General features: G+C 41.2%; 1 protein-coding gene across 1 annotated transcript in view; it reads right to left on the bottom strand.

The window, feature by feature from the left end:
• Positions 1–5,293, bottom strand: part of SLC36A4 (solute carrier family 36 member 4) — a 55,083-nt gene extending 49,790 nt beyond the window's left edge. Inside the window, exon 1 of the mRNA XM_045087200.1 lies at positions 5,113–5,293. Within this exon, the coding sequence (XP_044943135.1) occupies positions 5,113–5,164 (52 nt within the window). The 5' untranslated portion in view covers positions 5,165–5,293. The remainder of the gene's footprint in view (positions 1–5,112) is intronic.
• Between the last annotated feature and the right edge of the window lie 22,634 nt (positions 5,294–27,927).

The raw sequence follows: 27,927 nt of genomic DNA, 5'->3' as shown, positions 1-27,927 counted from the left end.
AGGCAAAATTTGAGTAGGCAAAATGTGTGACACCAGCCAGAAGGAAACACAGACTGGGGAAGACACAAACACTTAAAAACTTAGCATGCTAAAACCTTTAACAAAATTAAGAAGGTTTGGAATAAAAATCTGAACACTTATGCAACATAATTAAAAGTTACAAAATACAATTTACATTACACACAAAGTCTACTATTTGTCCATGTCTTGCTGTAATTTTTCGCTTAGTACTTAGTACTGAACCGGCAGTTCTAAAAAGTGCTATGTGATCACTACAGGTAAGAATTAATAATGAACACCTTATATGATAAAACACTATTAAGCAACGGAAACCAAACCACCAAACCACCTAAACACAGTTATTTCTATTCTATTTATATTCTATTTTCTATGGAAAAATTACAGATGAATAAGAGACACTAGCTTAATTTAATATTATATACCATACATGATATAACATATATATACATTATTGTGGCATAAAACTGGAACATTCTTAGGTTAGACAGTACTTGTTTCATCTCTTCTACTGCCTGCCCAGACAACTGTCTCAACCTCAATCTCCTAACCCAAAATCAACCTAAATTTTTATTTGTAGTTAGAATTAAAGAAAACCACGTTAATTTAGCAACAGGTCTTGAAATCTTAAAAATGTTTATCCTTTCACCTACTAATTCCACTTCTGACAAGCCAATATATAGAAAAAAAGAATTTCTGCACAAAGACGTTGATTGAAACATCATAAATGTTGAAAATTTGGAAACAACCAAAATGTGCAGCAATCAGGAAATTGCAAAATTAACTACAGACCTCCACTTTATAAAGTATTACAGTGATGCTAAATTATAGTTTTGAAGTCTGAGTAAAACAGGGAAAGGTATATCATACTGAGTGTGAAAAAGCTGGACGGGGTGCCTGGGTGGTTCAGTGAGTTAAGCCTCTGCCTTCAGCTCAGGTCATGGTCTCAGAGTCCTGGGATTGAACCCCACATCTGGCTCTCTGCTCAGCAGGGAGCCTGCCTCCTCCCCCACCACCCTCTGCCTGCCTCTCGGCCTACATGTGATCTCTCTCTCTTTGTCAAATAAATAAATAAAATCTTAAAAAAAAAAAAGTGCTAGATAACAACAGTATTAATTCAATGATGTTTTAAAAAGTCAATTTAAAATGGAAGCAAGGAAATATACCAAAAATGGGAATAAGGGGTGAATGGGCAAGATTTTATTTATTTATCTGACCGACAGAGATCACAAGTAGGCAGAGAGGCAGGCAGAGAGAGGAGGAAGCAGGCTCCCCGCTGAGCAGAGAGCCCGATGTGGGGCTCCATCCCAGGACCCTGAGAACATGAGCTGAGCTGAAGGCAGAGGCTTAACCCACTGAGCCATCCAGGCGCCCAAGCACGGGCTTCTTAATTTCAGCTCAGGTCATGATCTCAAGGACATCAATGTGAACCTGTGTCAAGCTTACACTCAGTGCCCAGCTGACTTGAAATTCTCTCCCTCTCCTTCTGCCCTCCCCCCCTGTTCTCTCTCACTTTCTCTAAAATAAACATTTTTTTTTTTTTAAATGGGAATAAGTTAACAAGGATGGAGATGGGCAAAGGGATCATGAGTACTTTTTACTGTCTTTCTCTGGCTAATCCAAAAAAAAAAAAAAAGCAATAAACATATTACTTTTATTATAGCAAAATAAAGGAAATCACTTCTATTTTGACAATGGACAAATTAAAAGTAGAAAAGTTTTTTGTTAATACAACATAATGTAGCTATCTAAATCTATAAACTACTACATATATAAGATAGAAGCAGTAACTATTTTATTCATTTCTGAAAAACATGCACAGCAAGAAACTTCCAGAGGTCCCCACTGCCTATGAAATAAAGTATAGTTCTTATGCTATACAAATAACATTTGTATAGCTTAAGGAAACCTGTATCTTAACATTTCTACCAGTGCCTTTTACACACATGCTCAATTTTTAAAAAATCTTTTTTAAATTAAATAATATTTGGTCACTGTAGAAGATCAGAATATATATATATATATATACATATATATATATATATATATATATATGCAACATTTCTGAAATTAAAATTACCTCACCACCCAGAAATAACCACTGGTAACATTTTAGAATATACACAAATACACCCACCTCCTGTACATTATCATTTAGTCCCATGGCTTTAAATACTATCTACATGCTGATGACTTCCAAATTTGTATCTCTAGACCAGACCTTTCACTAACTCAAGAAATCAATCCCATTGCTCACTCAACACCTGTTTGAGTGTCCTCACAACATGGCAGCTGGCCTTCCCTCCAAGTGAGGGATCCAAAAGGGAGCAAGGCACAATGTCTTTTAGGATCTGGCTTTGAAGTCACACATTATCATGTCCACCATAATCTATCCAATAGTAGCAAATTACTAAATCCAATCAACACTCCAAGGGAAGAAAATCAAGTTCTTCCTTTGGATGAGACAAGTATCAAAAACTCTGTAGACATTCTACAAAACCACCGTAACATCTGAGTTGGTGACAAATTCATTCTTCTGGATACTCAGGTCCCTGGAGTCATCTTTGTTTCCTGTTTCACTCTCAACCCTTTCCCAATCTGTTAGGAAATCATGCTGGTTCTACTTTTAAGTATATCCAGAGTCTAACCATTTCTCTCCACTCCCACTGCTACGAGCATACTTCAGTGAGGAACATGTGCATTTCTTTCTTGCATTTCAGAAATACCCATCTGCTGCTACTTCTGCCCCTTACAGTCTATTCTTCCCACAGCAGCAGTGTAATCTTTTTAGAATTCAAGTCAGATCATGTCATTTCTCCGCCGAAACCCTGCACTGGCTCCCCATTCTCTCAGAGTAACAGCCAAAGTCTTTACACAACCCTGAAAACCTGACATAACCTGGCCACATCACCATCTTGATCATCCCACTTCAGCCATCTTAGCCTCTGTGTTATTTGTCTTTATTCAGCCATTCGTTCTACCTGGAATTTCTTTCCCCAGATACCACCTGACTAGTTTCCTCAGCTCTTCCAAGTCTTTACACAAACCTCACCTCTTCAATACGATCCATTCTGTCCATTTCATAAAATACAGTAACTGTCCAGCCTCCACCCTGACTCTGACTTCTCTTACTCTGTCCTTTTCTCTACAGCACTTTTCACTTAACATAATATATAATTAGTTGATTATTGTCTTTACTCTTCATTGTCTGTGTCTTCTTACTAGAATACAACCCCACAAGAACAGGAATCTTGATCTTTTATTATATATACATCTGTGTTGTTCACAGATGTATCCCAAGTGCCTAAAACAGCATCTGGCACATAAGAGAAGCTTGTTGAATATGTGTTGAATGAACAGACATAACTTTTAAGAAATAACTTGGAACCTTTCTCAGTTAATAAAAACATATATGGTAAACATCTTCCCACACTACTTTTTTTTCTTTTTTAAAGATTTTATTTATTTATTTGACAGAGAGAGATCACAAGTAGGCAGAGAGGCAGGCAGAGAGAGAGGGGGAAGCAGGCTCCCTGCTGAGCAGAGAGCCCGATGCGGACCCTGAGATCACGACCTGAGCTGAAGGCAGAGGCTTAACCCACTGAGCCACCCAGGCGCCCCCTCCCACACTACTTTTAATGTTTATTCAGCACATGACCATACGGCTCTATCACAATTCACCCATCTTCCTTTAACTGGACAGTTAGATAGTTACTATATTTTCTCAACTACAAAGAATGTGGTGAACATCTCTCAATGTTAAGTATTTGTTACCTGACTTATTACCTTCGGAAATACTTCTGTAAGTAAAATTGCTGGGTCAAAGGATATGTGCCTTTTTAAGGATAAAGACACTACACTGCTCTTACCAGTAACGCAGGAGAATGCACATTTCTCCACATCCTAAGATGTGTTTTTAATGAATTTCAAACAGTCAGATAAACCTGGGTTCATATCTGGGTTCTGCTATTAATTAACTTAAAATTACCATAATGGGGATAATAACAGCATCTACCTCACCCAATCGTGTTAAAGATTAAAAGAAACAATGCATATGTAAAGCACTTAGCTGGCTGCTTGACACACAATACGCAATCAATAAAATGCTAAGTTTATTTCTACCCTTATTACGATTTGAAAGAAATTACCTGCAGAGTGCCCTGCCCATTATTACGGGACCGCCAACCTATTAGTCACTAAAATGAAGTGTTGCTTTAAAAAGCTCAACTTTTAAAAAACCATTTAATCACTCAGGGCCGATTTCAAAATATTCCTAAATAGAATGCATATCACTGGCTGGGAAAGGACAGTACTGCCCTGACCCTTGCTTTTGCTTCCTTGCTGATGGCAGGAAACCATAAACAAGCTTTTGCATTCCCAGGGGCCAGGAAGATAAGACCAGATAAGCCCGCAGGACCGCAGGAAAACAAACTTCGCTTCGGCTAGTGAGGTAGCTACAGGTATCTCCCGTCGGGTCCGGTCCGCACGTCGCGCTCGCCACTTCGGAGGTGGCATAGGGTAAATGAAGGAGTCACTCAGGATGGGGCTGCGGCGTGTGAAAGCCGTCAAGCACCCCTGGAGAAAACAGTGAGAGTCACAGCGCAGACTCTCGCTTGCCTTTGCATACACAACGCACCCCAGCCCCCAACATACACATACTCTCGCGCGCGCGCGCCCATCTGATGCCCTTTGTAGGCCCCTCTCGTTACCGGCCCAGCTCCCCAGTCAGCGGGTTCCTGCGCGGGTGCGGTCCCCAGGTCCCCAGGTCGGTCACCTCCCCAGCCTCAACTCACCCCCTGTTCGGGGAGGTTTGCTCGGCTGGGTTTTTATTCCAAACCCGTGCCCGACCCACGACCCCAAGAGCCCCGACCAGAAACACCCAGTGGCCCCGGGAAGGCCACCCGCCACTGTCGGGGTCCGGCGACCAGCCGCTCCGCGCCGGATGCGGCCCGGCCACGCGCAGGGGGAGGGGCGGCGGCGGCCCGGCGCCAGCAGCAGCCTCCCCGGCCGAGGCCGAGGCCGAGCGCCTGCCCGGAGTCCCGGGCGCATCCCGCGGACACGCGGCCCCGCGTCCGGGCCGCACGCAGCACCCACCGAGCTCCTCGCGCCCCGCCGCCTCGGCCGCCGCCGGCGCCGCCGCTTCCATCTCGCCGGGGTCTCCAGGACGCCGTCGCCCCGGAGCGCGCTCCCCCGCCGCTGCGTGGCCCGCGACTGGCGGAGGCCTTCCCAGCCGAGCGGGACCCACGCCCAGCGCCCGCCTCCCGGCCCCGGGCACCCCACCCGCGCGGCGAGGAGCATGCGCAGTGACGCGGCCCGGCCCGCCGCGGTGCTGGGGCGCGAAGGGCCCCCCTGGGGCTCGCGGGGCGCTGCGGGCGAGCCGCATTGGGGAGGGAGACCCGAGTGACGGAAGGCGGGGCGGAGCGGGGTGGGATAACCGGAGAGAAGGGGCGCTGCGGAGATCTCCGGGATGGGAGCTTAGAGCTGGCGGGAATCCAGGCCTCTCATTCCCTGGAGGACTTTAAAGATGACCACGAACTTAAATTTGAGGAGCCCATCTACTTGCAAGGCTTTAGCATTCTGTATGGTACCTGGGAGAACGCAGAGTAGGAGGAGACTGTCCCCTCTCCGTGTTGGAGTTCTGACTGTTCCTTAGTTATCCATCTTCCGGTGCCCCTTTTTAGAAGAGATGCAGGATGCACTCCCATTTAGGATTGAATTTAATCAAATAGTTTCACTTCAAGGATTTTTCAGTGCCCTTCAAAAATACTTGACATTCACTCGGGGCTGAAAAAAAATTAAGATTAAGAATTATATTGATGTGCTGTCAAATATTCTTAAGCACTATACATAATTCTGATGACAATCCTGTGAGATAATTCTAGTATTTATATCCATTTTTCAGATGAGGGAACTAAAGGCACACAAAGCTAAGTAACTTGCCCAAGGACGGTGAACTAATAAATGGCAAAGAGGGAATTCTAACTGCAGCCAGAGAAAGGGCTCTCAACCAATACACAAAGCTGACCTCGCAGGTGTGTACCAGTTCATTTTGGTGAATCAATAGATGAAGCAAGCTTTGGGTTTGAAAGGAAAATATTTTAATTTCGAAAATGCTTTCAATGTTTTTTTCATTTCATTGTTCTTTAAAGTCAGACAAACTTTTTCTATCGGTCTGTTCCATTTCAGTGCGGTCTTTTGGGAAAGTCTTTTGCAGGGGGTGGGGGGGCATCTAATTTCTAAGACCACTGCTGTAAGTACATGGTAACAGTGTTAAATGTTTAAAATTTTAATATTAAAAAGGTACACAGTTACATAATATCCAATTTCTCCTCCTTGCTGCATCCTTTGTAGGTTTTACTAGTGATAACGATGATTTGCCACAAACATTTGTTTTCCCTCACATCAACCCCAATCACTCACACACATCCACATGCAAACCCCAAAGAGAGGTTTGATTTGAAATGTCCCTGACAAGTAACACAGATGAAGGCAGAGAAATAAGAATTCTATTCTAGGTCATGGCTAGAGGAATAGTCCCTAAACGGTATTGATGAAGGACTAGGTTAGAGATGAGTGGAAAATAAAACAGTCATTAGACCGGTAATTGTCCATAAAACCACCCATTGTGATGAGAATACTTGGGACAGTGTTGTGACAGAGAAGCATTATTCTTTGAGTGTTAAAAGGAATCAAAGCAAAAAGTAAAAAAAAAAAAAAAAAAAGGTGGGATGGGGGGCTCAAAGCCATTGTCCTCTAATCTCAGCATCAGGAAAGCAGATCTGATTGGGTGGGGGGAGTCGGGGGAGAAGGCCTGACCCGTAATACAGACCTGGGCTTCTTTGAAGAAGACTGGGCTGAGGCAGGCAGCTAGACTCGGTGTCTTTGCAGAGTGATATGGAGATCAGCCAATGACAGGTTGATCCCAAGACTCAAGAAAATGATGGTTTTCATATACCACTACTTGAGAAGATACTGTCACTTCTTCTCCAGGTCTTCCAGATTGGAAGAGTTTATGGGGGACAGCTGTATCTGGATAGAGACATAAAGAATCTAACCATTTGAATAGCCCTGGCCTTTTCTCTTTTCTTTCCTCACTTTAACTTCCTAGGTTATATCTTGATTATTTCCTCCCTTATGACCACGGCACCTTGTTTATATCTCTGTTATAAATCATCTCCCCTTGTATTATAATTCTTTGAGTCTCAGCTCAAATAAGTCAAATTCAGTTTGAGTTCACAGCTATACTGTGAACCCCTGCAAGAGAGAGGCCATATCTTTGTATGTGTTTTTGGCTCAGTTAGGGGCTGGCAGAGTGCCCTGCACGTTTGGTATTGAAAGTTGTTGACTCTAGACTCATAAATACATAAAAGAAAATATTTAGAAATATTTAATGTCTCCAAACGTGTTGATGGAGCAATTTCCATGTGCCAGGGAGATGGTGCTAGATGTAGGGGCTGTAATGGCAAACAACTCTAGGATAGCCCCCACCATCCTGGACTTCATAGTCCAACGCAGGAGAGTGCAAAGGAAAAGAACTACACAAAATATTGTGTAATTACATTGTTGAAGGACATCAAGTGCTAATGAGAAATGTACTGCAGACTGGGGAGGCACGACAGTCTCCTCGGAGAATATTTAAGCTGGAATCTCAAGGTAAGAAGGACTTGGCTAGGTGTATGTAGGGAAAATGAGTGGTTCCGGCTGTGAGAACAGCTTTCCCCATTTTACAGATGGAGAAGTGGTATGTTTTTGACATGCTGATTTACACCACGGGACATCTAGCTAGTGGTGTCTATTATACAGTAGTTGAATGTATAAAGTTTCTTTATGTGTAAAATTTTACCAACCTCACAGACTGTCGTGACGATTCAATGAGATAAAGCATATAAAGCACTTATACATTGCCTAGTTCATAAAAGCGTCAATAAACCAAGTGTGTGATTTAGGAAGGTTTTGTTACCATGGAGAGAAAGGCCACCTCAAACTAGCTTAAGCCAAAAGAAGAATTTAATGGGGATACTGAAATCCCTAGGGCAGAGATGTGCCTTCGCTCAGAAACAGCAGATCCTCCTGCTCTGGGACTCTTACCTCCTTCTCCACTAATCACCTTTCTCTGTGCAGCTGCTTGGGCATCTGCGTTAGTTTGTGCAGCAGAATTCCACTGCTTCTCAGGTTTGCCTGACAGCAAACATGCTTCCTAAGAACTCTCATTTTCTATATCTTATGGTTTAGAAAAATACTGTCCTCTTTTTCTCAGTTCTGATTTTAAAATTTTCCCAGAGGAAAAATTGTGGTTTTCTCTGTGTAAAAATAGGTTTAAAACATACTCACTTAACCAAACACTGCTCCATACTTCTTTAAATTTATGTATGTGCAAATTTTCATCACTCTGAATCAGGTCCCTACCCCAGACTAGTCAAGTGAGTGGTGGAGAAAGTCATACCTCAGGGTCACAGTAGGTGCTGATAGAACCATGTGGATGACAGTGCAGAAACGGGAACGGTTTTCAAAAGGAGAAGTTGAGCAAACCAAATCCTGGGTGTCTGCCCTACTTTGATTCCCCTCTATTTAAAATATTACCCATTATTATCTTAAGGCTGTTTAAGCCCTATGCTTTCAGAGGATAGGGACACAAGTTTCTCATCATCTTTAAAATAACATGTGCTTGAATGACTTCTCTATTCTGTTAATGAGCTTAGGAAACATGATGACATAAACATGAATAAACATAAAACAAGAATACGATGCCATAGAAAAAGAAATGTTTAGGGAAGGAAAATAGAACAAAGAGTCAAAATGAAAGGAAGATAGAAAAAGTAAGAAAATTAAAGATCCATCCAGCAGATCTATGACCTTAATTCAGAAATGTAAGGGCTAACACAAAGAAGGCGAAAAAATCAAAGTAATAATACAATGGAAATTTTCACAATTGAAGGACGTTTGATTAGAAGGATCCACTGATTGAATTAGCAATACAACAGATGAAAACAGACTTATGCCAAAGATATATCATTATAAAATTTTAGAACACTGAGAATAACAGAAATATCCTAAAATCTTCCTGAAATGAAAAACTAAAAGGAAGGGGTTCACGTTCAGTTCAATACTAAAATTCAGTAGCAATACCAGAAGCTAGAGGATAAGGGAGCGCATTGCATTACAACTTCTGTGGGAAAACATGTCCAACTTAGTATTCTGTATCTAGCCAAACAGTCCATCAGGTGAAAGGGCTTTTTATTTTTTAAATTTAGTGTTTATTTTCATTATGTATTTAAAGGATCAAATAAGACTCAAAACAAGAAACAAGTTCTGACCCTCTTTCCAAGAGACAACCACTTTGAACTTTTTTGGTAGTTTCATTTGGTATTTACCTCCATATTTCTAAATAACATACTTATAGCACTATTAATTTTTCAGTTTTAGAAGCTGTAGTCTAATATGAAACTGAGAATTTAGTCTTTTGCATCAACTTCATACAGAATAGTTCTGCCCACTCCAACTACTTCTTCAAACAGAGTCATAACACATCCTGGATTAATTTTGTATTTTGTATTTTTTGTATTACAGCTTGCATGTATTTTTCACTGCCAAGGAAAATGGTGCACTATACTTATATTTCTTTTATCAATGTTCTTTTGCACTTGTTTGTTTGTTTTGTGGAGTAACCCTTCCTGGTAACTTCTGTCCTCCTGCTCCCATTTGGACTAATTGCTCTCCTTGGCCTTCAGCACAACTGTGATAACTGGAATTTCCCTTCGGCATCCTCTCGGGATTCCTCTCTCCTGTGTTAAATCCCTGGTTTCTTGGATCCCAAGTGTCCTTATTTCTAGGTTTACTCCTTAATTTTTATAGAGAATTCCTCTACGGCTTTCTAAGGAAAGGCACATGGAAATAAACAAATCTCTTTGTACAGAACTTATATAAAGCTCGTTCAAGCTCCCATATGTCTTAAAACTGGTCCCTGCCAGTTACTAATTTTTATTAAGTCAAATATCCCAAAAGTCATCTATAATGTGACGTGTATTATCTCTATATTCCTATATTTTCCCCATGTGTAGTTGGGTTTTCTTTTTAAAGATTTTATTTATTTATTTGAGAGAGAGAGAGAGCAAGGGGAGGAGCAGAGGGAGAGGGACAAGCAGAGTCTGTGCTGAGTGCAAAGCCCACCTCGTGGCTGGATCCCATGACTCTGAGATCATGACCTGAGCCAAAACCAAGAGTCAGATGCTTATCCAACTGAGCCACCGAGGCACTCCTTCATATAGTTGGCTTTAGGCCCAATCAGCCCTATGACTAGAGAGACAACAGTTTCAGAAGTTGAATTTTTAATGACTGGGAAAGACTATGATTGAAGCAGATTTTCTAAAAAGTTCTTTGAAGTTTAGTAGTCAAAATAAGAGGGAACCTTCTCAGTAAGGATTCCTGACCCCCAAGAAATAGTTTTAAAACATAGTAATTTAACCAAACAGTGCTCCATACTTCTTTAAATTTATGTATGTGCAAATTTTCATCACCAATCATAAATCATAAGTCTTTTTTAAATTTGGATTAGGAAAAGCTAAATTCCTTTAAGCTTTTATTAAAATGTGGCTTTTATTAAAAAGCATGGTTGGGACACTGGAGTGGCTTGGTTTGTGAAATATTTTTCTTTAGCTCAGGTCATGATCCCAGGGCCCAGGGATTGTGCTCAACCTCTCTCTCTCAAATAAATAAATAAAGTATTTTATAAAAAGCATTGAATTGAAATGCTGCCTGTTTCACTAACAGACCTGAAAAAGGTTCTCTAGATAAGTGTGACACTCCAGAGAAAAAGGAAGTTCAAATTAAAGAACTGGTTGACAGAATTATATTTATTCCCAGACTTCCACACTTAATGTTTTCTTTTTCCCCAGTAATTTGGAGCAACACTGTTAAACTTATACTTGCAAAGTATTAGTGTTATTGGAAAAATCCTCTTAACAATAAGCAGACTGAAACATATTTAGGAAATGTTGGAAAACTTTATAAACTTTGAACATTTCTAAAAAGCTCTGGGAAAAAAAAAAAAAAAAAAAGCTCTGGAATTATCTTCTTCCCAACCCCCAAAGATGGAACTAGAATTTGAAACCTGATCTGTGTACTCTTTTCTGTAGTTCACTCATTATAATTAATATCTATATGCCAGGCAAAATACTAAGTACCTGCTAATGTTCCATTTTCCCCCATTTTACCCTCCAGATCTACTTTCCCCACTTTTCCATTTGGCTCTGGGCTCTGGAAAACTACCCTATACAGAATGCTTCAGTGAGCTTCCTGACCTCTGGCCTCCAATGAGGTTTGGTGATTGGAGGTTGAGGAAGGAGATCAGAAGAGGTTAAATTGGTAAGAAATTCATTCCTCTGGTGCCCTCCTTACTGAGTCACTACAAGTTGGTTCCATCTCTCTATGAAAACCATAGCTTCTCTCCAGCAGCCTTTCCTAGGGTACCTGTAAACACCCCTTCCCTTTCCCTGTCCAGGCCTAGAGGCAGGAATACTTCTCCCCATTGCCTACTGGGGACCCAGGCATTATTCCTGTTGATTTTCCTAAAAATCTGTCCATCCTATTGTAAATAGTTCCTCTACTGGGCCCCTCTCAACTCACAATTTGTGTGAGTATGTATGCCATCTCCTAGAGAGACCCTTATAAATGCACATACATCATCTTGTTTATTTCTCTAAAACAAACAAACTTCAAGTTGTATCTTCATTTCACAAATGAAGAAACCTTGATGAAGAGAAGTTAAGCAAATTGCTAAAGATCCAATGACACTGTGTCCACAAACGTTTATTCAGGGAATGGGAAATCACATTCCCATTCCAGAAAGTTCTCCAACCTTAGAATCCTATGAGCTTTCATTATCACCTCAATAACATTTGTTGGGAATGGTTATTTATATAGGCCAATAATTGTCAGTCAGAAGGACAACTTCTGAAGATTCAGCTCCTGAAGCAGCTGTTGTCATGATTTTGGCCAAAGAAAAAGGCCTCTGATCAAACAAAGAAAGCATGCCAAATGAAGAGGTACATGGGCACCAACAGAGGGGCCCCTGTCAGAAGTCATCTCACCCTGCTTAGCCATCTTTCATCTCTGGCTTCTTTCCTTTTCTTCAGGGCCAACTGGGAACAGCCAATGAAGTAATGTTATATCACTTCATTTCTAAAAAATCTTATTACCATAGAATGTATTATTTGTTTCAGGGGTACAGGTCTGTGATTCATCAGTCTGACACAATTCACAGCACTCACCATAGTGCATACCCTCCCCGTCACCCAGCCACCCTATCCTTCCCACCCTCCATTTGTTTCCTGAGGTTAAGAGTCTTATGATTTATCTCCCTTCCTGGTCCCATCTTGTTTCATTTTTCCCTCCTTACCCCCCACAATCCCCTGCCTTGCCTCTCGAATTCCTCATATCAGAGAAATCATATGATAGTTGTCTTTCTCTGATTGACTTATTTTTGCTTAACATAATACCCTTTAGTTCCATCTACATCACTGCAAATGGCAAGATTTCTAGTTTTTTATGGCTGCATAGTATTCCACTATATACATATATACCACTTCTTTATCCACTCATCTGTTGATGGACATCTAGGTTCTTTTCATAGTTTGGCTATTGTGGACATTGCTGCTATAAACATTTGGGTGCACCTGCCCCTTCAGATCACTACATTTGTATCTTTAGGGTAAATATCCAGTAGTGTGATTGCTGGGTCATAGGGTAGCTCTATTTTCAACTTTTTGAGGAACCTCCATACTGTTTTCTAGAGTGGCTGCACCAGCTTGCATTCCTACCAGCAATGTAGGAATGTTCCCCTTTCTCTGCATCCTCAACAACACCTGTCGTTTACTGACTGGTTAATTTTAGCCATTCTGACTGGTGTGAGGTAGTATCTCACTGTGGTTTCAATTTGTATTTCCCTGATGCTGAGTGATGTGGAGCACTTTTCATGTGTCTGTTGGCCATCTGGATGTCTTCTTTGCAGACATGTCTGTTCAAGTCTTCTGCCCATTTCTTGATTGGGTCATTTGTTCTTTGGGTGTTGAGTTTGACAAGTTCTTTATAGGTTTTGGATACTAGCCCTTTATCTGATATGTCTTTTGCAAATATCTTCTCTCATTCTCTTAGTCATCTTTCAGTTTTGTTGACTGCTTCCTTTGCTGTGCAAAAGCTTTTTATCTTAAAGATTTTATTATTTATTTGAAAGAGAGAGAGTATGAGTGGTGAGAAGAAGCTGAGGCAGAGGGACAAGGAGGCACCCCGCTGAGCTGGGAGCCTGACATGGGACTCGATCCCAAGACCCAAAGATCAGGACCTAAGCCAAAGGCAGACACTTAACTGACTGAGCAACCTGGGTGCCCCTACTTCATTTTTTAGTCAAGGAAATAGGCTTAGATAGACAAAGTGGCTTGCCCTAAGTCTAACAGCGGGTAGTCAAGCTCACTTATGACTCTTGGATATACCTCTACACCACTCTGTCTCACAACTGCTTGACCTGAGCTCCCTGAGCAGGAAGGTTATGGGTGCCATTGAACACTCCTGACCACAGGTTGATGGTGTGGTTTAGTCATGAGAGCTTTGCACATGTCTACCTATCCATTCTCATACAGATTAGGAAAATCATCATGAAATCAGGTAATTGAGCTTCTCTATTGGGCCTTAACTCTGCCATAAATATCACTACCAACATATTTAACATTGTCCTCTGAAAATATTACTCTTTGAAGGATGATAGAAAAAAAGTGACTTATGGCTAGCGCTAAGAAGCACACAATATTTTCTCACATGTTATTTATTCCTCTTGTTATTTAATATCCATAGTAGAAAAATAAAGCAAAACAAAACAAAACAAAACAAAAAACCTTTAAAGCTTGTGCTTAAATAAATCTCAAGGGTACTTCTACACTCTCAAAAGAAAAAGTGCTTTCAAAAATTTGCTTTTTAAGTATTATGTATTGGTGAGACATTAACCTACATGGAAATTATTCAACTTGACTTGTCTTCTAATGAAACTACTGTCATGCCAAGTATAAAAGTCTAGTTTTCTCTGGACACAGAGAATTCATGGTCCTCACATGTAAGTTTAACATGGTAAGTCCTCTCTGTTTCAGGCTTTTAACATCAAGATTGATCTGGGATTTAATCTGACAGGCTGTACCTGTTGGCTTTTTTATAGCCTCCTTTTCATCACAGTTGAAAGAGAATGTGTTAAAGACTTACTTATGGAAAGTAGGTCACCTGAGACACAGGTCATGCATGAGGAATCCTAGAATTCCTGCTACCTGGAACCCTTTTCACAGTGATTTAAGGAACTTACTCACAACTGAATGACCTTGTTGAGTGATAACAGCCACACTGGGGAGAAATAGAACCATTCCTCATTAAAGAAATCTGTCTAAGAGATGCTGATCCCCAGTGGGCCTCGTTAAAAAAAGTAAACACAAGCCACATAACTTGCTTTCTGGTAATAAACAAATGTGATATAGAAGTTATAATGTTCCGCTCAGGATAAAACAGAAGTTCCAGCTAGGACTGCATTCCAGCTCATGTGCTCTGAAGTTTTTAACACAAGAAGTCCTTGGGAAAAGATACCCATTTTAAAAAGGAAATGTCACTCGTCTGTTTCCATTAGGGCCAGGCTGGTAGACAATCACATGATGCTCTGTTTATATGGTCCTGTTCCTGTCAGTTTTGTTTTTCAGTCATAACTGATAACTGTTCATTGTCTGATTTTTCTCTCCTGAAAACAGCTAAGCACTTTGACCTGATTTTCTTAATAGACTGTATCCATTTTACAATAAATTGGATCATTGATTGACTATTTAAAGATGGGCCATTACATTAAGTCAGAGAAGTGAGAGACTGACCAAGGAAGAGTTCACTTTGCATAATATAAATGTTTCCTAATTCATCCCTCAGTCAGCTCTTTGGGCCTCCATTAGTTGTGTCAAGAGACTCTCTATCATCTAATGAGTTTGAACTTCACTGGAGATCATTCAAATGTGACTCTTTAAGGAAATAAAAAACAAAGTTATTTATATCACAACATTTAGGATAAAACTCTAATTTTTGTCTTTATTTTCATCTTAATTACCAAAACTTGACTCTGAAATATGGAGCTCCACGGGTAAAATTTACTTGGTTTCATATCTCCTGGACTTGGATGAGTACAGTAGGGATGGAGACAGAGTGGACTTTCCATTCATGGGCGGAGAGGGGATAGGTTTTTCACAGATAAGAGAGTACTTCCTGGAGTTGACCTCAAATGACAGCCTCATGCTGCACTAAATAGTGTGATTCAGTTGCTATGCATGTTCTACAACTTAATGTCTTGATGTGTCCTGGAATAAATGAAGCCTCTAGCCAAAACTGGGCTGAATTCTAGATTGTTTAACTAAGGGATCAAAGAACTCCCCCCACCCCTGCCAAAAAGGTTTCCTGCCTAGATCCTGGGGTCCAACCCAATAGAAGAGCATATTGTTAACTGCTGCTATTCTCAGGGATTGGCTCCTTCCTTGCAGGACTCTTGAAACCCTTTCAACTCTTTTATAATAATTTGCTGCTGAAACGTCTATCATCCTTGTAGCCATCTTCTGTTACTGTTGAGAAAGAAACAGAAACCAGGAAATGGGTTTTACAACAGAACTTTCCACCATGTCTAGAGTAACACACAACCATACCCTTACGCTGTAAGTGACTGTTCCTGGAACAAATTGCTATTCCCATGCCCCCATTTTCCCTCTCCTTTCAGGAATTGGTGTTATTAGCATTTCTGCTGTTAACAGAGACTATTCATTGTCTCTTTCCTTCTTTTATTGAAATACAACTTTTAGCAATACACATGACAGCCTGGCCATCTCTGTTATTTGACTAGACTCTGGTCAATGAGATATGATCAAAGAATATGTGCAACATATGAGTTTTGCTCATAACCGTGGAAATAAATGCAACACTTTAGGAATGGTGAGTCAGCATAACAGAAGGAACCTGGGCCCTTCATGATTTCCTAGAGTAAAGCTGGTCATACCGTCTTGGACTTTTATATGAGAGAGAAATCTTATTCAAGTCATTGTATTTTGGATCTCTGTCACAAATAGCTAGTCAATACAAGCTTTCATTCAGATGACTACAAGGTTCAGGCTAAATCATATGAAGAAATGATTACAGACTCTTACTCAAGTCTGTGTTAGTCTAATAGAAAATGTCAGGAGAAACCTTCCTCCACAGAAATCCTGTGTGAAATTTTATATGTGTTCATCCAGATCTACAAAGAAAATCAGTTTACTTTGCTAGCAAACTCTGAATTTACAATGATACTTACCAGGATTCTTCCTAGACAGATACCTTAATACTAAGACAGTAAAAGATCTTGGGCAGTATCACATTCTATTGACTTACTTCTCAAAGTCAGGTCCATGGACTGAGAGCATCCTTATCTTTTCAAACTGCAGATCTCAGATCCCCATCCCAGGGATGAAAAGTAGAGCATACACTATGCTAGGAATACAAAGTTTGTATGGGGACAGATGGTAACTACACTTCTCATGTATATAATTGTCAAATCACTATGTTGTACAGCTAAAACTAATATATATCAACTATACTTCAATCTGAAAACAATAATTTTAAAAAGGAAGACAAATTCTTGGGCCCTAATGCAGACCTAGTGACTCAGAAACAGAGAGGGTATGTCCCTGTGATAATACACTAACACAGCAATTCCTCAGCAAGTCTGATAACACGTTGCTCTTTTAAGGCAATATTTCCTGCAACTTATATTTTTAATTAGTAAGGTCTGTGTAGACAGATGTTATGTGAAAAGGGCTCCATAGTCAAATAAGTTTGAGAAACACCAAGTTTAAACAGTTTAAAATGCAGAGTTTCTCAGTCTACAACGTGTTAGTATGCATGGCTATCTCTAAGAGGGTGATATAGAATGCAAGATTTAACAAACTCACTTGACACTTTTAGTGAATTAATTCTTAGCACTAGTTTCAACGGACCAAACTTTAGGAAATGCTCTTCCATACTTTCCCAAAATCACTGAAATAATTTTGGACTGAGGATACAGTTTGCGATCTGTTATATCAAACCTGAAAGTTTCCAGAGAAGCCAATTCAAACTTCGGGATTATTACTTCCTTATGACACTCCTTTCCAGGCATCTGGCATCATGTAGAGTCACTGTGATTCTGTATTCCTCTTTGTCTCACAGCTACTCCCCTCCTTCTGTCCTAGAATTATAGGAATTGGCATCCCCTAAAGCAACTTCAGTGGCCCATTCAGTTTGAGAATTATCTAACATTTACGAGCACTTACTCTGTTCTAGGCATTGTGCTATGTACCTTCTTCTGTACATAATCCTCACATTAGCTCGGTGAAATAGATATTGTTATCAATATTTTACCAAAAAAACCCCAAGGCTCAGAGAGGAAATGAATCTCAAAGTCCCATAGTCAGTAAGAACCAGACCCAGACCCAGACCCAGAACCCAACTCTGATTTGATGGATTTAAAAGCTTCTGCTCATTTTACAATTTCACTGCATACTTAAGACTTTCAGCATCAAAATATTAATATTAACTGCATGCCCTCATCTTTTTTAAGAAGTCTGATCTGAATTCCAGATTAGCATAGAGGTTTTGAGGGGAGAGGACTGCTAATATATTCAGAAATGAGGGCAAAGCCTAGATAAGTTTTGCTAAAATAAATAGCTCTTCCCTTTGGAACAAAACTAAAACGGTTCTATGTGTAAAATAAGCCTTCCAAAAATCAGTAAGCCCTCACCGACAATTGAATCACATGGATGGGAAGAGGGACAATTGTATATGACTTGCATCCCCGGGGAATTTGGGAAAACAAAAGTCCATGTTAAAGAACAATGTAAGGCCATATATGCCAAAGATGAATGGGATTGAACAACTTCTCAGTGCCACAGGGGTTAAAAATAAGTAGGGCCACCTTCTACTTGGGCTACTGATGAACTTCAGCTCAAATCTCAGAATTGTAGTACAGAAGGCTAAACAGTTTCTGAGAAAAGAGAAAGCAAGGGGTTTGGAGTACAGTGTGACTACACAGAGCCGTCCACCTCTGAGTGAGCCTTGATAATAAGGCAGGATTTGGAGAGAGCCTGGGATAACCACTTGGCTGGAAAGTCAAGAAAATGTTGGATGTGGTCATTGTGACTTTCAAGTTGAGGTGTCAGCCCCATTTCAGGCAGAGCTCTGCCTACCCATCATCACAGGGCAGTATTTACAGGGGAGGCCTGACTCTTGGTCAGTGGAAAGCATGACTTGCTCTTCTAACTGAAAAGCCTGCCCTTACATCAGGTGTCAGTGCAGGGATCTATTGGATTCATTCCAATCTGTCACTTCAGGATTAATTGAGCACATCAGAGTATCACTGTACTTATTCTCAGCACTCACTCCTTCCCTTTTGTCACTCATCTGGAGTGGAAAGAAGTGTCTGTTGCTGACTTCATTCCCAGGGAGGTGATCCATGCTCTAATAGGTGAGGTCCTAGCTTGCCTGAGATCAACCTAATTGACTCTGTTGTTTCGGGTGTCCTAGTTAGAACAGGTCATATGGCCACCCTAGTCATAGCAATGATTTTCTTCCAACAGGAGAGCTCATGCCCAGGAAGTCATAGGAAGTCATTCTTGTCCCCTATTCCAGCAAGGCCGATCCACATCTCTGGTATTGTTCATGGGGACAGGGTGCCAGGAGCCAAAACCCTCACTTTTTGGAGGAGTCGGGGATCTGGTAAGGCCACTGCTCTTTGAAACTCAGCCTCATTCTAAAACCATTTAAATAGCCACATGGCTGATCATAATGACAAATTATCTGGATAATTTTAGTTTTGACAGTGCACTATGTTTTCAGAGAGCACTGGCAACAGATAAGTCATAGATTCTACCTTGTACAACAGTACTGGTCCTGAATGCTCAGAGGAAGACTTGATTACCTGGTATTGTCACCCAGTGAACTGTTTCCTTCTTACAGTGCTCAGAAACAGCTGGAGAGGTGTGCTAAGCAAATATCAGAAACAAACGTTAGGTTAAGCAAACAACGAGAGGTAAGCATGCAGGATAGGGAAGAAGCGCCATGCTACACAACTGTTTCAAGGGCAAATAGACCTGTGGGCTTGCAAAACTTCTCTGTCATAGGAATGAATATATTCACTTGGCTAAATAGAGAATGCATATGTGAGAAAGAGATTTTGTGGAACTAGCAAAGTGTAGGAAAAGGAAAAAAGCAAAAAGTCATGAAGACAGATACTAGCAGCACCCATCTCAGCCTGTACAAGAGAGTCAGTGACCTGTCCAGTATTTCTGGTTCTGTGAGTGAGGCACTCTTCACCCAATTCCACTGACCTGATGCCAGCTCTCCTCTTAGTTCCCATGCTCTGCATTTGGAATAACCTTTTTGATTATGGCTAAGCTTCTGTCTTGAGAAGACTGTGTTGTTCAAAAGGAACTTTTGCAGTCTGTCCCTATGCAGTCATTTCTTCTTGTAAGTGGACTCACAGGCCTCTGATTTTTATTGGACACTTTGTGGAGTTTGCTGCTGACCATAAGGATCCCTGCCTTCTGATAATACTTTCTCATCAGAAATTAATGAGCACCCTGTTGGAGCAGACCTGGCTAATTGCTTCTGGGATGTCCTCATTTATTGATACACTGTGACGATTGGTCCATGTTTGGCCCTCTTTTACTTATTTGTTTTATATACCATTGACAAATAAAAATAATCAATATTAAAAGCTAAAAATAAAAGATACACTGGTTTGTGTATCTCTCTAGTAAGTACTGGTTAATGTAGGGAACTAATCCTTAGAGAAAAGTTTTCTGTCCATGGATGGACAAAATTAGGGTTCTGGTCTGTGTGGGTGTATCAAGGCCATGACCCTATAAAGGGTCCTTAATGGCTTTTCCTGGCAGATATGCTCTGGACATCATTGCTTGTTCTCTGTAGTAGCCACTGTGGACACAAATGCTTATCTTTCCATACTGCTGTGTGGATGGACAGAAAATGGTGGAACAAATACAACACAAACCTTGACACTTAGTCTTCTGCTTCTGTCCCAAGGGAAATTAATTGGTTAATTTTCAGAGTGCAAAAGACTAAAAATAGCTCACATGTATTAAGTTTTAACTGTGTTCCATGAGCAATACTATGCATCTATTTGCATTATCTAATTGACTCCCACAGCAGTGTGCCTAACGCCCAGTGAGAATAAGCTCCTGGTACCTTGGCTGTGTCCACAGTCTGTGTCATAAACACTGTGGATTTACCCAGCTGTGACCTGTATGTCCCACGGTACCCCTGATCTTGGCTCCTCACCCTCCATTCCCAGCAGTGGCACTGCCCAGGAATCCAGGTCTGATCCTGACCTTTCTGAATGTCCTCAACTGTGGTTACTCCCTCCCGTCAGAATAGTCTGGGGATGACTCATCTGGGTACAGGCTGGCTACAGCCCCTGAAGCCAGTGTCCCCTCCAGGCTTGCCCCAACCATTCTATGAGGGCATCAAACACCTCACTAGAACACCTCCTGTGGGGCTGGCCCCCTCCCCCCTCTCCCTGGGAATCAGGAGACCAGGTTTGCACTACCTGAAGTATGTCAAGCAGCTCAGCTTCTCTTTCCTACCTCCTTCTCCACTGGAATACCCAGCTTCCTGATGCTAATCCTTAATGCTCTAATTTTTCTGTTGAAACCATCCCGGGAATGTTTTCCTTGATTTGCTAGAAAGTGCTTTAGAGAAATGTAGTTCCCTTCTAAATATGGGGGTTTTATTGTTGTTATTGTGGTTGAGATGAGGATGATGGTGATGTCTGTTCAATCAGCAGGTCTTTAATGATATCTTTGAATGTTATTTTTGTCTTCTGGAGAAGCCCGACTGATTAAAATAAAACAGGCAACAAACTAATAACACTATGATTTATGGTGACTAACTTGTCTTGATTTGCCCAGGACTTTCCCACATTTAATACTGGAAGTTCCTTATCTTGAGAGGCCCATCAGTCTTGGGCAACTGGGGACAGTGGGTCACCCTATGAGTGATCTTAGACTTATCATTAGATAAGTCTTCAAATTGACCCTTTAATTCATGTGAAAGTCTTTTCTAAGGAAATTTTCCATTCTGTAATCCACTGAAAGATGATAATAATAATAATATACTATTATTATTAAATAATAATTTAATAATATTATTAAAAACTATACTAACACATTTATTGAGTAATTGCTACATTCTAGGCAGTGTGATAAATGCTGTGAAATCAGTATCATTATTCCCATTTTCAGCTAAAGAAATCTAGAAGAGTTAACAGAGTACCACAGCCAGGCATCACCTTTGGTATGTTTGATTCCAAAGCCCATTCTTTTTATTATTTATGGAGTTAATATTTTATGTTAGGTAAAAAGAGAAAGAGATGAAAAAGTTGAATGTTTGAGGGAAGTCTAGTTCCAATGCCATTTATCTGGACAAAATCAAGAAACTGACAATGTAGCTTATAAATACAGCCAGACAAATATTTTGGTAAATTTAGAAAGATACTCCCTTCACCCGAATTCCTATCCTAAGTCAACCGAACACATCATTTTTTATGGTAAACTACTCAAGGCATTCCACTAAATCAGAAGAAGACAAGCTTGTTATTCAATTCAACTGTTATTCAATTTCCTCCTAGAAGTTTTAGAGTCTAAAATAAGAATATTTAAAAGATAAAATAAATAAATATTAGGAAAGTGTCAATGTAATTATTCATTGCAAACCCTGGTTGTCTCCCCTGGAAAAAGCTATGAAAGTCAGGTGGAACACTGCTAGCTCTAGTAAAAGATTTTGTATCTCTATCCAGAAAATATGCTTTAACAATATGAACCACAGGGAATTTCTCATTGGTAATTATGAGGGAGTTTCATTTTCTTCCTTTTCTCATGTTGCAGATGACATGCTAGGGATCAGGAAGTGGCCAAAATAATTATCCAGAGAAGTTACCTTCCTGAGCAGTAACCTTCCTTTGTGCTACTGAGATCTTGCTGGAAGAAAAGGGATCTAGGGGTTGATGGCAGCCTGTCTTAGAAAGGAGGCCAGGGAGTTCCTTTGTCTGCACTGAAGGTAATATTGGTCCTTCCATGGTCAATGGCCCCAGAAACAGGGGACTTCTAGATCGAGAAGAGACCCCAAGATGAGAAAGCCCCTCCCCCCAGCTCAGAGGTCTGCAACTATTCCAACACCTTGAAGGAGGTATGCTAGGGTTGCTGAAGCACAGAGGAAGTATTTAGTGTGATGATATAATTTATTGACTCACTTGGCCCATTTTATGAGACTGGAATGGGATTGTTAATAATTACACCGGGTGTCAACACAGACTTTATGGGTCAAGCAGCACACGCGCTCACCCTTGTGAATGTACTTTGGGCCAACGCCGGGGCCTGGAGTATGGCTGGCCAAGGCTGGTCACCAAAACAGTGATCTCTCCTTGTGCTCCCAGCTGCCATTGTGGGGGAAGATTCTGGGTGACCAGAGGAGTCTCTGCTTCTCTCTCGTGGAGACAATGTTTGCTAATGCTTGGGTTGCTCTAATACTCCGAGACTGGAGCTTGGGCTCCGTACTGTGAGGAAGAACTATATCACATGTATGTACTCATATGGGCACACATATGCACTTCCTGAAGGAGATATACATACCTGGATTTTTAAACTGTCGGCTGAGAGCATATGCCATTTCTATAATAACAGTACCCTGAATTTCCCCGGGCCACACTGGTCTACGGGTACCACCAATCAGACCGCCTTGTCACTCATTTCCTATTCTCCATGGCTCAGTTTCCCACATGGTATGATTTCCTAGCCCCTGGGAAACATCAAGAGGTGTCACATGCTTTGCGATCTCCACCATCGGAGCCACCCCAGCCGCTGTGTCAGGAGTCAGCATCCTTCTGGAGGCTTCACCAAGCACAGTGACGTACACTCAGTATGCTCGGTATACCTTTGATCTACAGGTCATCAAAGCCTTCTTTCAGAATTAAAAATTTACGGAGGTGCGTAGGTCATAAGTCACTGTGTGAGAGGCAGGGAGAATGGCTCTCTGTTTTCTGTGTGTAACACTATAATGGGGAAAAAACCAAGGCAGGCCCGCTTACGTCACAGCCCGTTCCAGAGAGCCGTGTGGTTTTCCTAATTGGGCCTCGCTCTGCTCAGGACCAAGCAAAGCTGTCAGGAGTCTGGGGACAGAATCAGACGCCCACCTCTTGCTCTGAGCCCCACTGCCTTCTGATGATTAAGGCTTTATACTGTGAGGATTAAACTCATTTGGCCTGGCTTCTCAGCCATGGGCCCTGGAAAATAACTTCATTGGGTCACCCAGAAACTCACAGGATGTTCCCAAGATAAGGGAATCTCCCCCAGAAGACCCAAACAAAGATTGACATGATTCTAAAGAAAAAAAAATTTTTAAAAGAAGATATATGCTCTGAGAAAGGTCAATTAGAATTGAAAATTATTTATAAAACCCTATAAAAGGCCCTTGACTAAACTATGAACAGGCTTTCTCAACTTCCTCCTCTCCTGGGCAGGGCGGTTAAGCCGTGAGCACATTGAATATGTGGTTAGTGTTACAGAGACAGGAGCTCACCTGTGGAAGGCTTCACTGAAGGACATCTCTAAGAAGTAGGGTGTCTCAGGGCCCTGATTATTTATGACTTATTTATGACAGGGCCTGAACACAGTAAATGCTTAATAAATGTTAGCTCATTTTATTATTGTTGTAGTTGTTTCTATAAACTCAAGTGATTCAGTATGTCAAAAGACTAAAATCCATTGTTTAAAAATCTGGGGTGTAATTATCTCAGGAGAGCAACAATGACATCTCAGGCCATGTATCATAGTTTTAGCAATAAGTACTCTCTCCAGAAAGGCGGGCTCTTCTTCCAGAAGATTCTCAATCACGATCTGTTCCCAAGGAGCCATGATTAAGGTAATGCTATGGGCTCTGCTGTCACCTAGTGGAAAATTAGATTCTGATAAAACTGTTGTCACTAACAACCTCATAGTGAACTTACCCATTCCCAACTGATGGCCATTAACTTGCATTACACAGTTCTTCAGAGTTGCAAACCACAGCCAGGGGCCACGATGTCTGTGTGGACATGCTTCGAGCCCTCACTGCAAACAGCCAAGAGCATGTGATCTGGTGCAGCTGCCCAGTCCGAAGCCGGCAGCCGTGGAGAACTTTCTTGGCAACTGCCAGGTCTCCAGCTCCCTGGAACACTGCCAGATCCTAAGAGCGGAAGATCTGGCACGTGGTACGCCTTTGGCGAGTAAACGCTGAATGAGTCTTTGCCACAAGAATTAGAAACAGACCAACACAAACAAACCCACACACACTGACAATAACAACAACAAAGTGAAAAACACAATCCACGGAATCACTTTTCCTTTTAGAATTGTTAGAGTGCTTTCATAAAATATCTTAACTTATTCTCAGAGAAACCTATGAAATAGGGCACATCTTCCCATTTTGAAGATGAGCAAATGGCTGCTTGGGAAAGATAGTGTCAGGAAGTCAAGCAAAACAAAACAAAACAAAAAATGAAACAAATTAAAAAAAAAACCCCACCACACACAGACAGACACACACACACGTGTGCACAAGCCGGCGAAGGCGTCCTCTGACTAAATTCTGAGCTCTACCCACATCAGTACTCTGCTTTGCAGATTCTACAAAGGGAAATAATAGGAAGGAGGGGGACATTCTGGTGTGTTTCTTGGAGAGGAGAGCGCTGTAGGGAAAGAAAGGCTACCCAAGCAAGGTTCTGGGGCCTGCAGGCCGCTGGATGGGAGGTGACATTCTTCCCCTGGCTAGGGCTGGGCCCACCACTGTGTCCAGATGTCCTGGTCGCTAGTTTATCAAGGATCTTGCCAATCCAAGCATCACTCCTTTCTGCTTCTCCAACCTCCCCCTCTCGTTAGGCAAATCACTATCAGTTTTTTTTTTTTTTTAATGATTTTATTTATTTGACAGAGAGAGATCACAAGTAGAGAGAGGAAAGAGCAGGCTCCCTGCCTAGCAGAGAGCCCGATATGGGACATGATTCCAGGACCCTGAGATGATGACCTGAGCTGAAGGCAGAGGCTTAACCCACTGAGCCACCCAGGCAGCCCCACACTATCAGTTTTAAAAATCAAAATTAGGGTGCCTAGGTGGCTCAGTTGGTTAAGCATACGACTCTTGGTTTCAGCTCAGGTCATGATCTTAGGGTGGTGAGTTCGAGCCCCGAGTGGGGCTCCATGTTCAGCAGGAAGTCTGCTTGAAGATTCTGTCCCTCTTGCCTCTCCCCCACTCTCTCTCTCTCTTTCATAAATAAATCTTTAAAAAAATCAAAATTAAGACTCTGCCTTCACCCAGCTGTTGCTATGGTTGCTATTACATTTTCTCCTATTCTTCAAAAGACGCTTATCAGAAGAGTGGACTCAGCACATTCACTCCCCACTAACTACCCTTCTACGCAGCTCAAAGTGGTTTCATCCCTGACGCCACGCCCCGCCCCCTGGAAATCACTATTGCATAGGTCACCAAGGACCACCTATTGGCCAAACCCAGTGGACTTTGTAGGTGTCCGCTCTACTCCTTGGTGCATTTCACAGCCATGGCTTGGCTGTGGCGTGCATACTGACATGTCCCTCTGTTGCCCCTGGACCCCACCAGGTTCTCCCAGGACATGGCTTCCCCTGGCTCTCCCACCATTCACTCTCAGTGTCCTTAAGGGTCACTCTTATTTTCCAAGATCCTCCCAGAACTCTCAAGGGAGTAACACCACCTGATAGTTCTATTTCTTTAACCTAGACCTCTCCTCTGAGCACCTGTCTCACGAGACCTTCCTGAGACTCCTCGGATCCACTGATTCCAAACTGTACCATCTCCATCTTTTTACCCATCCCAGCTGCCCAAGCCAGGGAACTAAAAGTTATTATTAACAGAAAAAGGTAAGAGTTAAAAAAAAATACTGGATTTAAAGGGAAAATATTTTTTATTATGCTGGCTAGTTAGGAAGAGAAATTCACCTACAGACTTAAAACTTTTGTTTCAGGGATGCCTGGGTGGCTCCATCATTAAGCATCTGCCTTTGGCTCAGGTCATGATCCCAGGATCCTGGCATCGAGCCTTGCTTTGGGCTCCCAAGTGTGCAGGAAGCCTGTTTCTCCCTCTCCGACTCCCCCTGCTTGTGTTCTTTCTCTCACTGTTAAGGAAATAAATAAAATCTTTTTAAAAAACTTTTGTTTCACATCTTAGTTTGCAAAAATTTAAAACTTATTTTAAAAAGTTACAAAATTCAAACAGAGCTGGGAATAGCCTTCGCTGAGATTCACCAATTACTAATATTTTGACACATTTGCTTCATCTCTCTCCATATATAACTGTTATTGTTGTTATTTTTGCTAAATCATTTGAGATAAAGTTACAGACATTGTGTCCATTCACTCCTAAATACTTTAGCATCTATCTTTTAATAAAAGAGACATTCTTTTACAGAAAGCAATCATCATTTAGAAAATTGAATGGCAATATAATAATAGTATTATGTAATATGTAGTTCATTTAAAAATTTTTTCCATTGTCCCAATAATATCTTTGTTAGCTACATTGGGTTTTTCTTTCCTAATTGAGCATCCAATAGAGAATTATGTTCTGCATTTAGCTCTTTAATGTCCTTTAATCTGGAATGGTTCCCCAGCCTTTCTTTGTCTCTACTGACACTGATATTTTTGAAAAGCAAAGACCAGTTTGTAAACTTTATAGATTTAGGTTATACATTTTTGGCAAGAAAGTTAAATAAGGGGTGTTGTGTCCTTCTCAGTATATCTTTTCAGGAAACATGATATCAGTTGGTCAGTGATCACTTAGTTATAATGTTGTCGGCTGTCAAAGCACTTTCTTTCCTCTGGTAGTTAAGAATCTAGGAGGACAGGAATGGCTGGTTGGCTTAGTCGGTGAAGCGTCTGCCTTCTGCTCTGGTCATGATCTCAGGGACCTGAGATCAAGTCGCACATAGAGCTCCTTGCTCAGCAGGGTGCATGCCTGCTTCTCCTTCTGCATGCTGCTCCCTCTGCTTGTGCTCACTCTCTCTCTCTTTCTTTCTGACAATTAAATAAATAAAATCTTAAAAAAAAAAAAAGAAGAATCTAGGAGGACAAATTTTCAGACTGTGTTACTATGCTCATCCCCAACAAACTTTCACCTAATGGTTTTAGTATTCCTTGATCATTCTTATCTGAACCAAATATTGCTATGATGGTTTAAAAATGATGATTTTGCTCCACAGGAGACATTTGGTAATAGGGACATTCTTGTTTGTTATAACTTGGCAGGGAGGGAGTTACTACTGATATGGGGGATAAAGGCTAGGAATGTTGCTAAACCTTCTATGATATACAGGACAGCCCCCTACAACAAAGCCTTATTCTGCTCCAAACCCTGTGATGATAACCTGGCCTCTGGGGATTATTATCTAAAGGGCAAGAAGGATGCCTGGGTGGCTCAGTGGGTGAAGTGCCTGCTCTTTGGCTCAGATCATGATCCCAGGGTCCTGGGATTGAGCCCTGCATTGGGCTCCCTGCTCTGCGCGGAGACTGCTTCTGCCTCTCCTTCTGCAGCTCCCCCTGCTTCGGCTCTTTCTCTCAAATAAATAAAAATTTTTAAAAATGAAATAAAATAAAATAAAGCTTAAAAAAATAAAAATGGTGATTTTTTTTAACTTTAGTATCCCTTCTACATTTATTAGTTGGTGTTCTATTTTAAAGAAAAGCTATCCTGTCATCCTTACTCATTTCTTTGGTGTTTTTCTCCCCCTTTTTAGTATCATTAAGGACTCAGGGATTCTTATGTGTT

The sequence above is a fragment of the Mustela putorius genome, unplaced genomic scaffold, assembly GCF_011764305.1.
Source record: "Mustela putorius furo isolate JIRA1106 unplaced genomic scaffold, ASM1176430v1.1 tig00001069_pilon_pilon_pilon, whole genome shotgun sequence".
NCBI classification, from domain to species: Eukaryota; Metazoa; Chordata; class Mammalia; order Carnivora; family Mustelidae; genus Mustela; species Mustela putorius.
The sequence above is the reverse complement of the archived record's forward strand: the minus strand, read 5'-3'. Positions and strand labels throughout refer to the sequence as shown.